We start from the raw sequence: 14,517 nt of genomic DNA on the forward strand, positions 1-14,517 counted from the left end.
TCTGCGACACATTACCGGGGTGGGGGTGGTGCTGGTTGCTTGCTGGTTGCTTGCTGGTTGGTATGAGGGTGTTTTAAGTGTGGGTGGCAATATAGGCAGGGCCGATGTGGTTAAGTGGCCAGGGAAGAGGTTCAGCAAGCGGAGGGAGAAAGTAGAGCTCGTGCGGTTGCGGTCGTTGAAGGAAACGGGCATCAATGTCTGACAATATTATGTTTCAATTTCGGAACGTGATGCGGCGATAGGGGGCGTGTAAAAAAACGATATATAAGGACATGGGATAAATTACAAATGAGCCGCCTCAAAGGGAATGGCGGAAAACGATTTTGCCAGTCAATGGAAGAAATTTGACTATATAATTAACAAAACAAAAATGCCTCTGGGGAATGGTAAATTTAATGAGACTGAAAATATTAATTGAATTGAAATATTCATTTTAAAGGAGTAAATGCTTTAAAAGGTCAGCAAATGTAAGGGAGGGTCATATTTCAAATACTTAATTTAAATGAAGGTTATTTAAATTATCAATACGAAAATTTTTGGATATTTGAAGTTTTTTAACTTAAACATTCCTCTAAATGTTACTATTTTACTTTTACATCTTATTCAGCATACGAAGCTTTAATTTAAATTAAATTTAACAAACAATTCCAAAAGTTGTTAGTTTGAAGAACAGTGTAGATTAATGCAAATCGTAGGTGTTGGTTCTACGCAACATTTTTGGTGACACATAAAAAAAACGCAAGGCCTTGGTTACCTTGAAGGTATGCTTAACATTAACCAAATACTTTGTCCGCCTGAAAGTGTCATTAAAATCATCCGTCAAACTGGGTGGCATAAAATGCAAAAGCCATATTTCCCAGCCCAATCCCATTTTTCGATTCAGTCAAACGACTGTCTCGTCCTAACCACATCATAAACTAATCAGACCAGACAGGGAAGGAGCGGTGCCCATTTCCACGTTCGTTTCCAAAAAGGTCTCTCTGCTTTCAGTGGCTAACTTCGCGTTGGTCAACAAAATGTTGCATACTTTATGGCGCTGGGCAAATAATATTCGCGTGCAGCATAAAAAGCGACGGCTCCTGCTTTTGTTGTTGGGCGATTGAGTGGCATGTAGCATTAGTTACAGTGGCCCAGAAATGTATGTAACAAGCGCAGCGATTACACGCCCCCATCCGCCCACCCAAAAAAAAAAATAAAGCGTTCTGATGTGAGTAACTTTGACCCGTTTTGCGGCCAGACAGTGTGAGCTGAAACGGGAAAGGCGAAAAAAAGCAAATCAAGTGCGCGATGGGAACGTTTTTTCCAATTTTGTTCACTGGGTTTTTATTTGCTAAATAATGTTGCCTACCGTTGGGTGAGTGGAAAATGGAAAAGCAAAACATCTCCAAACGCGAAGGGCAGAAGAGAGGGTGCGGGAATGCCAGAGGATGCGCTTGAGGGTGGTCCAAAGCTGCACTCTACGCCTCCCTTAAATTCATACACAAATGCAATCGGTACTAAGCCTTGATTTTATGCTTCCTACGTTGGTAACAAACTGCAATCTTTAATGTCCTATTACCGCTTGGATAAACTTCATTACTTACCTGTAGAAATATATTTTTTTAAGGCTGATACAAAAATGAAAGATACGGAATTTAATAAGGTTTATAAAGGCGCCAAAATCTTTGCAATACAAATCAAGAAAATCTTCACTTCTAATAAATCCATTGGACTTCCGTATTATAAATTATACTGCAATTAGACAGCGTTTTCCGTGTTTTCACAAACCTAGTGATATCTGTAGTACCCTTAATTATAATCAATTTATGTTTGATAAAAACGTGGAAAACAAAATTTTCTTTAATTAAATTATAGCAAAATTTGTACACTACAGAGCATTCAAGCTTTTCGTTGAATTTTATAAAATCACATCTTTCACTGCACCTGCATTTTTGTTGCCAATTGTTATTGCACTTTGTTCACTTCTCGCGGCAAGTGCAAAGCATAAAATAAGTACGAGGATGACACCCCATTGTTCTCACAACGCGGCCGCGTTTCACCTGCAGATGCAGTCGCTTTTTAGCTAGAACGGTTGCAACAACAGTTTCCACAGAACTGTTTTTCCCTTTGCTTTTGTGCGTGTGGGACAAAAAATGAAATAGAATTTTCAACGGAAACGCGAAAATTTTATAATAGCGCACACGGGGCGTATGAGTGCTAGCAGTTGCCATGCCGACAATTTCAGAGACCAAATATGCAAATGATTCGGGAACAATAGACTGGGAAAGATCTATGTGCTGCTCAGATATATTCGGATTAGGGTAAGGCGGAAGATTTTTTAACATCACAGTGGAAAGACGTGGGCGGATCATATATGTGATCACTTTTAAATGTTATGTATATTCTCGAAAACAAGCGTACTTTTACAACAAGCGAAAAGCGCAAATACTTTTTAATCATCCATCGAAATTTAAAAACCAATGCACAGCTTAACTGGCCATAATCCCCAATTTCGACTATAAAACTAAGCCTGTTATTACCTGATTCATAACACGCCCTTTGTCAATTTTTTGGGCGTCGAACAAACAAATAGCCTGCAACCCTATTCAAATACCAAGTTCACATTCATCCTATGTAAACGCACACATATCACTTGTGTATATCGCTTTCAATATTTCATATATACGACTGGGTATTTGTTGTGAGCTGTTACGCTACCCATCCCTTTGATCAGCCGGCCGACGACTAAAACCGTGGCTGGTAACTAATTTGAAACTGTCCCGAAACTGTGTCCTACCCACACCCATTCTATCCACTGATTTTTTCTATATTCTCAATTTATTTTTTTAGGTTGGTGCACTGCCTCCTCCATCACGTGGAATGCAGCTTCCATGTTTGTGCCGTTCACTTTTTGTAATTGCTTTGACCAGCGGAGATATTATTTTATTGTACGAGTTTTTTCGGGCTATTATATATATATATATATTCTATGGCGCAGTACATGCATTTAATGCATTCGAGGGTTGCAGCTGAATTTTTAGCCCAAAATGGAATGTCCCTATGTGAAAAAATATCCGGGTTCCATTGGAAAAGGAAGTTTCAACTGGAAGTTCTGTGAGCTCGGTTTCCATTGCCCTTTTCAGGTTCTCCTAAAAGTCTTTATTATAGTTTTTTTGGAATATGAAAACTACAACTCTCTAGACAATGTTCTAAACAATCTGTGACAGTTAACTGTGCTCACAGCTGAGGTGGAACAACTCGGGCAACGTCCTTTCATTTCTTTTGCCAATCAAGTCCCTTGCAAACTCTTTACCATATCTTTGGCCATTGACAAGCCAGGCCACATGTACCTACACATTTTCCATTAATTAAAAGGACACTTGAATTGGGTAGGAGACAGTGACCAGGACAAAGACTTGCAACATTTTTCGAAGTCCAAGGCTGAGACGGAACCGGAACAACCCCGTCGGGAGTCTTTGTTACTGACTGAGGACCGAAGTTCGGATTCTACTTACGGATTCGAGCTTGAGCTTCTCATGCACGACTTGAGCTCATCCCAGGCAACCTTGACTTTGCCAGCAGCCGCAGGCTATTCCTTCTTGGCAAGTAATTTGTTTTGGGCCTGACAGCAGCCCACGAGGCGTATGAGTAACACCTGCCAGGCAGAGAAACATACACACAGGAGGAGTGGCCATAAATCCTAGCATTTACTTCCATTGCTCGTCTCAAAAGTTGCTTTTGAAGTCGCTCCCCACACGAATTTGTAACCCTTTTTCGGGAGAAGGCAGGAAGCTCCTCTAAATATCAGAAATATGTGGGCTTGTGGCATCTTAGTAGTCAAGGCATAGCAAAGCTGAGGGGGCGGCAGAGTTCAATGCAGAAAAGGCAGCCCCCAAAACTAACAATCCGATGAGGTGACACGAGGAGGTGGAGGATAAACATGTGCTGTTGCTGGCTGCCAGCCTAAAAGCAGACTTTGACTTCGACTGCGTCTGGAGCACAGGCAGAGTCACAGGCAGAGGCCCAGGCACAACACTACACAATGCCGGCAACCTCTAAGCACACGCATAATGAATTACCACCCAGCCAGGAAGCGTCCTTCGTCCTTTTGGCCCTTCCCTTCCCTTTTCTGCCCTGCCACCAACTGCCGATGACATATTTCTCCAGACAGAGGCTGCCACGCTACTACCCTGCAGAGCAGCGCCTAAAAGGCAGCTAAGAAAATTTGCGTTTAACTCATAAGTGCGTGAAAGGGTTGCCAGGACCTGGGTCCCCAGACCACCCCACCCCCGCCTCTATCATCTACTCTCTACAGCCTACCACCTACCACCTCCACAGACCGAACAACATCCCTGCTTGGGGTTGCCTCTGTGCACTGTCAAGGAAATTGTAGTTTAAATGAAATGGAAGTTGCTTTTATCAACGACGAAGAAGGTGGTCTTGGGGGCTTAGGGTTTCGGATTGGAAATGGGAATAGTGTGTGTGAGCTTTCTTAGAAGTTCTCCCCCGTGTGTGTATATGTGTGTATATAAATTAAAATGCCTAAACATATGCATTAGTTTTTGTCTCAGTCTCACACCCCCACACACAAGTGTGTGCTTGGGGGCCTGGGGTAACTCCAAAGTTTTTGTGGTTACGACATCGGTTTTCGGGGGAGGTGCGAGCAAGGATGCTTGAGACAAGCCCTGCCATTGGGTGGTTCTTAGGGAAGGAGACCGAGATTGAGAACGAGAATGAGGAATGAGGAATGAGGCAAACTGTCAGTCTCGAGTCGGTCTCGAGCTGTGGCCTGACAACTTAGTCTAATGAGAATTCAAATTCGAAACCCAACTACGCAATCGTGCTGAAGAAATTAAAAGAAATTGCACATGATGTGGTGCTGCTGTATGGGTGTGCCACTGTATTGAACCGTATGATATATATATAAACATGCAAGGCTGTAGTAAGAAATCAAATATTTGTTTCACTTTCTGCCAATAGACTAGAAAATATTTGTGCAAACTCAACTCGAAAGCCAAAGAGTAAAGTAAAATTTTACAAGGATTGCAGCAGGCTGTTGGAAAAAGTAGGGTCTCATGGTAATTAACTTATGAATAAGGAAGGTACAGCATGCTTTGCAGGTGAAGGTACAGTTGGGGCAGAAACCGGAATACACTGGAAAAATAATTGAAGCTTAAAATTTGGGGCAACTTTGAATTCAGTGTTGTCCCCTCCGAACGTTACCCAAATCATTTCCTAGAGCTACCCACCCATATGCCCCAGAGATATAGCAAATTAATGTTAATTAAGACTTGGAGTCCATTCACGTTTAAAGGGAAAAAGAAGGAATCCTCAATCTCGATGGCCATCCACACGGAACACAGCTTCATTTGCGCTGCTATTTCCAGTCTCAGTCTCAGTCTCAGTCTCGGCCTCGGTCCCAATCCCCAATCTGAAAACGCCCCACCTTAGGAGTGTCCTTCAACCACAAAACCAAAGGAGTGTGCGGAGGAAAAAAGCTTGTGTGCCGGACGACCAACGTCTTGGGCGAAATGTTTCATTAGAGCCATGTTGGCCGCAAAGGGGCGGGATGGGAACCCGGAGCCCGGCCAGTCAGTCCCTTTAAGTGACCCAACCCTCAGTCCTTTAACTCGACTAATTTCCAGTGCACAAAAGGCGGACACTGAAAAAAGGCAACCCCAAGAATGGACAGCCAGGAAAAAGGAGCAGATTGAGGGTGAACCGGACCTCGAACTGGCCTGAAGATGAAAGTCCGTAAAACTTTCCCCTTGAAGCCCATGCTGGGGCTTGGGCTGCTTTCTTTGACGTTTCGTCTTCTTTGCATTCTTTTCAATGGTCTAACGAATTTTCAACTGGTTCTACTTCTAATCATTGGGATTTGGCATATCGAACGGAGTCCCGAAACTTTTTGCGGTCTGTGAAAAGTTCGTTCGTCGCTTCCGCAAAAAATTTAAAAAAGGTTGAACCATTTAATAAACACAACGTGAAAATTCCTTTCAGAAAAGTGAATTATAAGGTTGATTAAATCAAAGTACGCTGATTTTACAAACTGTTGTTTTTCTTATTTCCATGAAAGTAGAAGAAAAAAACTGCTTGTTTCAAGATTATTATATTTTAAACCAATTTCCCGTAATTGCTTAAAATACAAAGTACGAATGCTTAATAAAGAATTATATAATTTTTGGGTGAAACTGATTATTCAAAGTATATTTCGATTGTAAGATGTTGGCTTATCATCTAGAGAAGATGAGCATTAAAATAATAATAACAATTGTTTCTGTGCAACTTGCAATTGAATCGAAAACAATTATGTAAAATATATTAATTATATTAAATTAATAAATAAAATTATTCAAAAATGTAGTAATATTTAGAAATAAACGTATTCCTATTCAAGAAAGAAAGTTTTACAAACAAACATTATGCTCATATGTGACTTATTTTTCATTGCAGGAAACCATTCCGGCAACACCGGTCGTGAGCACCGACACTTCCAGCGTGGTTGGTGTGGGCGTTGGCGGCGTCGCTGGAGGAGGGGGCGTGGCTGGCGCTGGAGGCGGCGGCAGCGGAGTGGGTGGCACCGGCGGACTCCTGGGCGAGGTGGTCAGTGGACTGGGCGGCGGCCTGGTCAGCGAATCCGAGGCGTATGCCGGCCTGATGAAGGACGCCGACAAGCTGAAGCTGATGCTGCTGGCCTGGAACTACCAGAATTCGACGGCGGTCCGCAACGGCACCGAGGGTCCGGACTTGAGCGTAGTGGGCGGCCTGTGGGCGCAGTACCAGAACGCCCTGGCCCAGAACGCGGCTGCGGCGGCGGCGGCCAGTGGCAAGATGGACAGCTCGTTGTCGCCGGTTCCACGGCAGGATGCCCACTCGCCCATGGAGACGCAGGACGAGACGAACTCGTCGGGCCAGAAGGAGGAGGACGAGGTCTCCGAGGACGACTCCGACGACAAGCTGGACGAGAAGCTGGCCACTACACACGATCCCGAGCGGCTCAAGGCCTTCAATGTGAGTAAAGCGTGAGCTGTGAGTTAAGCGGCGAATGTAAAGCCAAGCGTTGCCAAAGATTCGCCAGACATCTGGTTACGGTCTCATATATGGGCTTACTATAATGCACCTTCGACTCTTGCAGATGTTCGTGCGGCTGTTTGTCGATGAGAATCTCGATCGCATCATTCCCATCTCGAAGCAGCCCAAGGAGAAGATCCAGGCCATAATCGACTCTTGTGCCCGGCAGTTTCCCGAGTTCAGCGACCGATCCCGCAAACGCATCCGCACCTATCTCAAGTCGTGCCGCCGCAACAAGAAGACCCGCGATGGATGGGAAAATACGGTGAGTTAAATGTTAAGAATTACATTTTGTTAAGCTATGATTAAACGGCCATTTATTAAAAAAATAATTTTGCAACAATTGTTGACCTATACATTTTTAAGTAAATGAACACCTATTTTAAAACGTTCAGGAATTTAAAAAAACCAAGCTACCAGTGTGACACTTATTATTTGGCAAAAAGCAACATAATAATTTCTGAAGCCAATAAATTTTTGTTTAACAAATTCATTTTATCAAAGTTGTGCCTATAAGCATTAGCATTGATTTCTAGACAAAATATAACACAAATAATACAGATTTTTTCAAGGCTAGTGAACGACTAATTCATTAAATTTTTAAAATAGTAATACTAATACAAAATGTAGTAGTTAAAAATATTTAATTGCCATTGGTTTTTAAAAAACATAAACGCTTTAAATTATTTATTATTTTAAAAATGTTAACCAATAATTTTTCACTTTTAAAAAACCCATAAAATATTTTTTCAGTAGCATTACCATTTTGACATAATGCAAAACTTTTTCGTTAGCATTACTTTTCTCCCACTGACAACAACATAATATTTGTTAATTGGAATTACGTTTGCATTATTATTTTTTGAATGCCAATGAAAATTGTTTTTATTTTGTATTTATTTTTAGAAAAATTAGTAATGCATTACAAAAGTTGTTAATTACTCACAACTCTGTCCTTCTGGCATGATTTCAGTGCACTCAAGCTCAAAGAAAAAGTAGGACCCTAAAATTTGCCTAGAAACTTTGCACCTAGTTTACATACCTAAAATTTCCACTAACCCAACCATTGGGCTTTTGTCCTACTTTTGCAGACCCGACCCACGCCCGCCCATCTGACGTCCGTGCAGGCGGAGCAAATCCTGGCCATCGCCTGCGAGAACGAGTCGATGAACGCCAAGCGGATGCGCATCGGCCTGGAGCCCATTACGCATGCAGTTCCCGCTCCTGGAAGTGCTGTGGCCGCAGGCAGCAGCAGGCAGCGGCGGCCGCAGCGGTGGTGGCTGCCACCAGTTCGGGCGCCGGCGGCACCAGCACCACTTCCGCCGGCAATGCCACCGCGACCTGCGGCGTGGGCGATGCCGCCGGCCTGACCAGCGTGGCGGCCGCCGCTCTGCCCTTCGTCAGCGCCGTCGGCTTTGCCCGCTCCACGCCCAACTCGGAGCACGCGGATGTGCTGCCCTTCGGCGCAGCGGGCACTGTGGGCGGCAGCGGGGGCGGTGGGGCCGCCGGCGGGGGCGGAGGCGGCATGAGCTCGGCGCGCAGCTCTCCCCTGGCCCTCAGCTCGAATGCCAGTGTGAGCGGCGGCGCCAGCGTCACCGGATTGACCCTGGCCAATGGAGCTGGTGCCTCCAATGGAGCTGGGCTCCCGGCCAGCAGTCCCTACACCACGGACTTCAGCTCCCCCTCGACGGCCTCACCTTTTGTGGCTGCGGCTGCCGCCGTTGCCGCCGGCCGGGCTCCCAGCTATCCGGGCTATTTTCCCGGAGTAGCTGGCCTGGGAAATGGTGAGTAAAATTATTTCGAAAAACAACCAATTTTAGCTGGGGTCGCTCAGTCGGAAAATGGTTTACCTAGGCAGAAACTACGGTTTTCTTATCTTATCTTAGAAAATGTAAAACTGTGATGGCACTAGATTACAAAATTAAATCGACAATAAATCTTTAGATGTCTTAAAACTATTTCAAGGAAATTTAGAGAAATACGATATTTTTTCTTAACTTAATATTTGTATGCCACGGCAGAAGGTTTAATTTTTGTTTAGTATTCGAATCCGCTTGAAGCGGACTAAAAAGATTGTTAAAGTTTTTTATATTTCAATATAATGCAATTAAGGGCGACTCCTTCTTAATTTCCTGTTTTATTTAAAGTAGAATTGAGAAATTATTTAAATTAAAAAGGAAAAATAATTAAATAATCTAAATCTATATTGTTGCTTCTTCATTCTAGTTACGCCCACCGATCTCTCGATGAAGCCGACCAGCCTGTCCGGTGCCCTTGGCGGCAACATGGTCAGCAACAACAACAGCAACAGCTCCGTGGCCGGCAACATCAATTCGCAGCTAAGTGCCGCCAATTTGGCCAGTCTGAGCAATGCAAACAACAACAACGCACTGGTGACCGCCACCCAGCAGCTGCAGCAGCTCCAGCAGCAACAACAGCAGCAGCAACAGCAGCAACAGCAGCAGCAGCAACAGCAGCAACAGCAGCAGCAGCAGCAACAACTCCTGGTGGCCGGCGGTGGGGGGATGGACGGCCAGTCCGTTCGAGCGCCCCCCATTCTGCCGCACAAGCTAAGCGCCAACGAGGTGACCGCCGCCCGGCAGGTGATATCCGCTTACCGCGAAAGCGCCGCCTTTCTGCTCCGCACCGCCGATCAGGTGGAGCAGCTGCTCGTCCAGCAGCAGTAGGCGTGGCCGTGGGGCGAGGCCCGAGCGGGGTTGTTCCTATTTTAAATTAAATTTAAAATGAATTACACACACTCCAGAAACGGAAACAGAAACAGAAACAAAAACAGAATCGAAACACACAAGCCAAAACTAAGCGAAAATAGTCAAAACCATATAGCGCAAAACAGAAACGAATTAACACTGGCTCACAGGATGCAAGGCAGAACCATATGTAGCTAATGAAGTTCGTTCAAACAAAACATTTTAAGTGTTTTTTCCTCCAACTACGTACAGCATATTTAAAAATAGAACTTATCGATAAACAAAAACCAAAACCAAAACCAAATGAAATATTGCAAATATCACAACAGTAAAATAGTAGAGCTGCCTAAGTTAGCTGACTTGGTTCTAAACTAAATTCCATGTAAACTTCACAATGTCGGTTTCCATAGGCATAACAAAAATATCCACTGTAAGGATGGTTTCAATGGATTCCCTCAAACTTGTTCTTGTATTTCTCTTCAAACTAATTTCCTCAACGATAGCATTCAGATAGCACGGCGGCTCTTAGAAAAACAAAAACCAAGCAGCAGTTCAACGTACTACAGTGTCTACTAAAAGTAAACCTACAATAGCCATACACAAACACTCGCATTGATTTTGTTTCAACTTTTTATTATCGCATATTTTTGGACTCTCTTCCCTAGGAGAGCCGCAGATTCCGGGCCCGTTTTTAAAGTGCGCGATTTGTTAAAACAAATTTAAATATAATAAATAAGTTGAAGTATTGTTGTAAATTTTAAGCAAATGGAAAAAAGGAAAAAAACTAAAAAAAAAATCGTAAAACTATGAGAAAACACAGGGTGATACTTTGAAAAATTATTACAATGCATAAGCTAAAAAATTATAAAAGAAAATGTAAAAAAAATTTATGGAAACGAAGTAAGGCATAGATGTTGGTAAATGTGTATTTAACGTTTAGAAATTACATTTGTATACTGTTTCCAGGATTTATTGTTCTTGTTTGCTATCAATTGAGTTTTATATCTTATTTCCTTTTTATTAAGTGTATATAATTTTCAAGTTTTTATACTGAGACATTTTAAATTCAACTGTTGCTTTTGACTCACATTCGATTATTAAATAGATACGGAATAAAATATTTAAATACAAAATAGCCATTCATGTTTTTTGCAAATATAAATGTGCATGTAAAAATAAGAACACACTTACACGAAAACACATAGAAACACATGGAACATCGGTATGTATGAGTGTGCAGAACGAAATGGAGAACCGCTATGCAAGGCAAATTATAGAATTTAATTATATAAATTAATTGATAAAATTATTTAACCACAAATAATTATTGACTAAACCTAAATAAATACTCCAAACGAACTTGATAAGCGGCTTGCAAGGCAGGAGAAATATTTATACGGAATACTTAAATATAATGTAATGTGTGGCATTTGCATTGAAGAGTAAACTAATTAAACTAACACGAGGGCAACACAAGTGAAACAAGACATTTTAAAAATCGAATTAATAAAGAATTTATGAGAATTATATGTACATTAAAAAGTGTGTGTTTTTTCTTTGGGCTAAAAAGAGTTAACTTTTTTATTTTAATTTTAAGTTCTTGGCTATGCACGACGTTTTTAATTTGAATTCAAGATTTGAATAGCGGTGCCACAAAATATGCCCGTCGCCTGCATTTCGCTGGGTAAATAGCCATAACGCCTTTTAAAAGTGGCAAAAAAAAAACAATAATTTTTCGACCAACTCAAAATGACTGGAGATGCGTGCTAGCGCCCTCTGCCGTGTGTCGGCCATACCTGCTTTGGTACATTACAATTTGGCGCCATCTGTGCGTTGTATTTCTTTTCAAGAAGTCCAGCTGCACACCGTTAGATGCCGCCCAAAAATATTTTGTTCTACAAAATTTCGGTTTTGAAAAAATTTATAGAAAGTGAGAAAATGAGCGATCCGATCCCTATAAAGCTTATGTTTCTTAGATCAGGATCAACAGCCGAGTCTATCTAACCATGTCCGTCTGTCTGTCCGTCCATATGAACATTGAATTCGCGAAAACTATAAAAGCAACAGATTTGGCATTTAACATGCAGATTCTAGTTATTCTTACTAAGCGAAAGTTTATTACGAAACGTGGCCACGCCGACTCTAACAACCACTCTGAGACATGGTAGAAATAAGCTTTTTGGCTGTATACGTGTGTTTCGGTCATATCTATCGTTAGACGCAACAATTTGGCAAATCGTAATCCCCAAATGTTTTGGGGGTAATATTTTGTTTAAACTCTTTAACTCTTTCTGTTTTATTTTTTTTTTTAAGTCATGTTGAATCATTTCAACCATTTCCAAAATCTCGGTTCTTCTTAAGTTTAATTTCTCTTTGAACTAATTTTCTTTTTTGAAGGTGACCGCGGTAATTATGCGTCTTTTCAAAAAGTGACCCATATCGGCAGTTTTTGTTAATTTAAGACACTTTTTAAAGTTATAGTTACTAAAGATTGTTTTTTTTATTTTTTAGTGCCATGTTAAACATTGTTTGACAAATCGAAATATAACAACAATTGTTGCTAAATTGGGATCCATAACTATCAGTTGAAGAATATGTTAAGTTATTTTCCAAACAAATTTCCGAAGGGATGAGGTAGCCTTGGTGGGGGCCGAGGAAATTCAGGAATCGGGGGTGGAAGCGGAATGGGTAGTAAAGCAATCACACTAGAATCAGTTTCAGGCAACGCTCCAAGAAAGGGAAATGGTGGCAGGGGTATCGGAGGTGGAAGTGGAAAGGCTGGAGGCCCATATACACCTTGGTGATAATGATGATGGTGATGGGCTTGAGAGTTTGTTGTAGAACTAAGCGTTGTAGTTTCCTCAGTGGTTGTAGAAGTGCTTGTGGTTGTTGGAGCTAAAGTTGTCGTTGTAGTTTCCTCAGTGGTTGTAGAAGAGGTTGTGGTTGTTCCCTCAGTGGTTGTTGAGGTGTTTGTGGTTGTTGGAGCTATAGTTGTCGTTGTAGTTTCCTCAGTAGTTGTAGAAGTGCTTGTGGTTGTTGGAGCTAAAGTTGTCGTTGTAGTTTCCTCAGTGGTTGTAGAAGAGGTTGTGGTTGTTCCCTCAGTGGTTGTTGAAGTGTTTGTGGTGGTTGGAGCTATAGTTGTCGTTGTAGTTTCCTCAATAGTTGTAGAATTGCTTGTGGTTGTTGGAGCTAAAGTTGTCGTTGTAGTTTCCTCAGTGGTTGTAGAAGTACTTGTGGTTGTTGGAGCTAAAGTAGTCGTTGTAGTTTCCTCAGTGGTTGTAGAAGTACTTGTGGTTGTTGGAGATAAAGTTGTTGTTGTAGTTTCCTCAGTGGTTGTAGAAGAGGTTGTGGTTGTTGGAGCTAAAGTTGTCGTTGTTGTTTCCTCAGTGGTTGTAGAAGTACTTGTGGTTGTTGGAGCTAAAGTTGTCGTTGTAGTTTCCTCAGTGGTTGTAGAAGTACTTGTGGTTGTTGGAGATAAAGTTGTTGTTGTAGTTTCCTCAGTGGTTGTAGAAGAGGTTGTGGTTGTTGGAGCTATGGTTGTCGTTGTAGTTCCCTGAGTGGCTGTAGAAGTGCTTGTGGTTGTTGGAGCTAAAGTCGTTGTTGTAGTTTCTTTAGTGGTTGTTGAAGTGCTTGTGGTTGTTGGAGCTATGGTTGTCGTTGATATTTCCTCAGTGGTTGTGGGAGCCAAGGTGGTTGTCGTTACTTCTTCGGTGGTCGTCGGAGCGATTGTAGTTGATGCTGTGGTTGTTGTTGAGGCAGTGGTAGTAGTAGCTTGTGTTGTTGTCCTACATCTTGGCAATTGCGGAAAAAGTATACATATTATTGATTCAGTTGAAGTGCTTGTGGTTGTTGGCGCTAAAGTTGTCGTTGTAGTTTCCTTAGTGGTTGTAGATGAGGTTGTGCTTGTTGTAGCTAAAGTTGTTGTTGTAGTTTCCTCAGTGGAAGTGGAAGTGCTTGTGGTTGTTGGAGTTAAAGTTGTTGTTGTAGTTCCTTCAGTGGTTGTAGAAGTGCTTGTGGTTGTTGGAGCTAAAGTTGTCGTTGTAGTTTCCTTAGTGGTTGAAGAAGTGCTTGTGGTTGTTGGAGCTAAAGTTGTTGTAGTTCCTTCAGTGGTTGTAGAAGTGCTTGTGGTTGTTGGGGATAAAGTTGTCGTTGTAGTTTCCTCAGTGGTTGTAGAAGTGCTTGTGGTTGTTGGAACTATAGTTGTCGTTGATATTTCTTTAGTGGTTGTGGAAGTGGTTGTCGTTACTTCTTTGGTGGTCGTCGGAGCGATTGAAGTTGATGTTGTGGTTGTTCTTGAGGCTGTGGTAGTAGTAGCTTGAGTGGTTGTTCTACATATTGGTAATTCCGGAAAAAGTATGCATGTTAACGATTCAGTTGTAGTTGAAACTGTTGTGTTTTGAGCTGCAGAAAAGGTTATAGTAAGTGCAGCCCACATGCCAAGAGCCAATAAGTATCGGCTGATCTAAAATAATTAAAATACTCAGCAAATATGTATACACACCGAAGTCATTCTTACCATCTTGAGCTCTTTTTGTGCACTGAAACGTTGAGTTTCGGGTCAACTATTTATGTAGAAACTGGTATTCATTTTACTTTGTTGTGGCTTAGATAGCCTAATGGCAGTTCTTCCACCCTTGTCAAATGCAAGCAATTAGTAATATCAGTGTAGCGAGGAATGTAAAACGATATCATCATCGTTTTCTGGTAGGCACTCAAATTGAAATGGACGGAACTTTAAGGTTATGTTTGTATTTATATA

At 42.0% G+C, this 14,517-nt stretch overlaps 2 protein-coding genes across 2 annotated transcripts in view; one reads left to right on the plus strand and one right to left on the minus strand.

The window, feature by feature from the left end:
* The window catches only part of LOC128262234 (AF4/FMR2 family member lilli), a 139,006-nt gene extending 127,595 nt beyond the window's left edge, over positions 1-11,411 (plus strand). The window contains 5 exon segments of the mRNA XM_052996376.1: positions 6,433-6,990; positions 7,115-7,315; positions 8,142-8,303; positions 8,306-8,834; positions 9,277-11,411. Coding sequence (XP_052852336.1) covers positions 6,433-6,990; positions 7,115-7,315; positions 8,142-8,303; positions 8,306-8,834; positions 9,277-9,737 — 1,911 coding nt within the window. The 3' untranslated portion in view covers positions 9,738-11,411.
* Positions 11,412-12,294: 883 nt separating this feature from the next.
* On the minus strand, positions 12,295-14,291 carry LOC128262236 (mucin-2). Its single transcript, XM_052996378.1, has 2 exons — positions 14,275-14,291; positions 12,295-14,220 (listed from the first exon to the last, which is right to left on the minus strand). The coding sequence occupies exons 1-2, from the start codon at positions 14,275-14,277 to the stop codon at positions 12,361-12,363; spliced, it is 1,863 nt and encodes a 620-aa protein (XP_052852338.1). The 5' UTR covers positions 14,278-14,291; the 3' UTR covers positions 12,295-12,360.
* Positions 14,292-14,517: the final 226 nt, after the last annotated feature.

Source organism: Drosophila gunungcola, unplaced genomic scaffold (assembly GCF_025200985.1).
Source record: "Drosophila gunungcola strain Sukarami unplaced genomic scaffold, Dgunungcola_SK_2 000001F, whole genome shotgun sequence".
NCBI lineage: Eukaryota > Metazoa > Arthropoda > Insecta > Diptera > Drosophilidae > Drosophila > Drosophila gunungcola.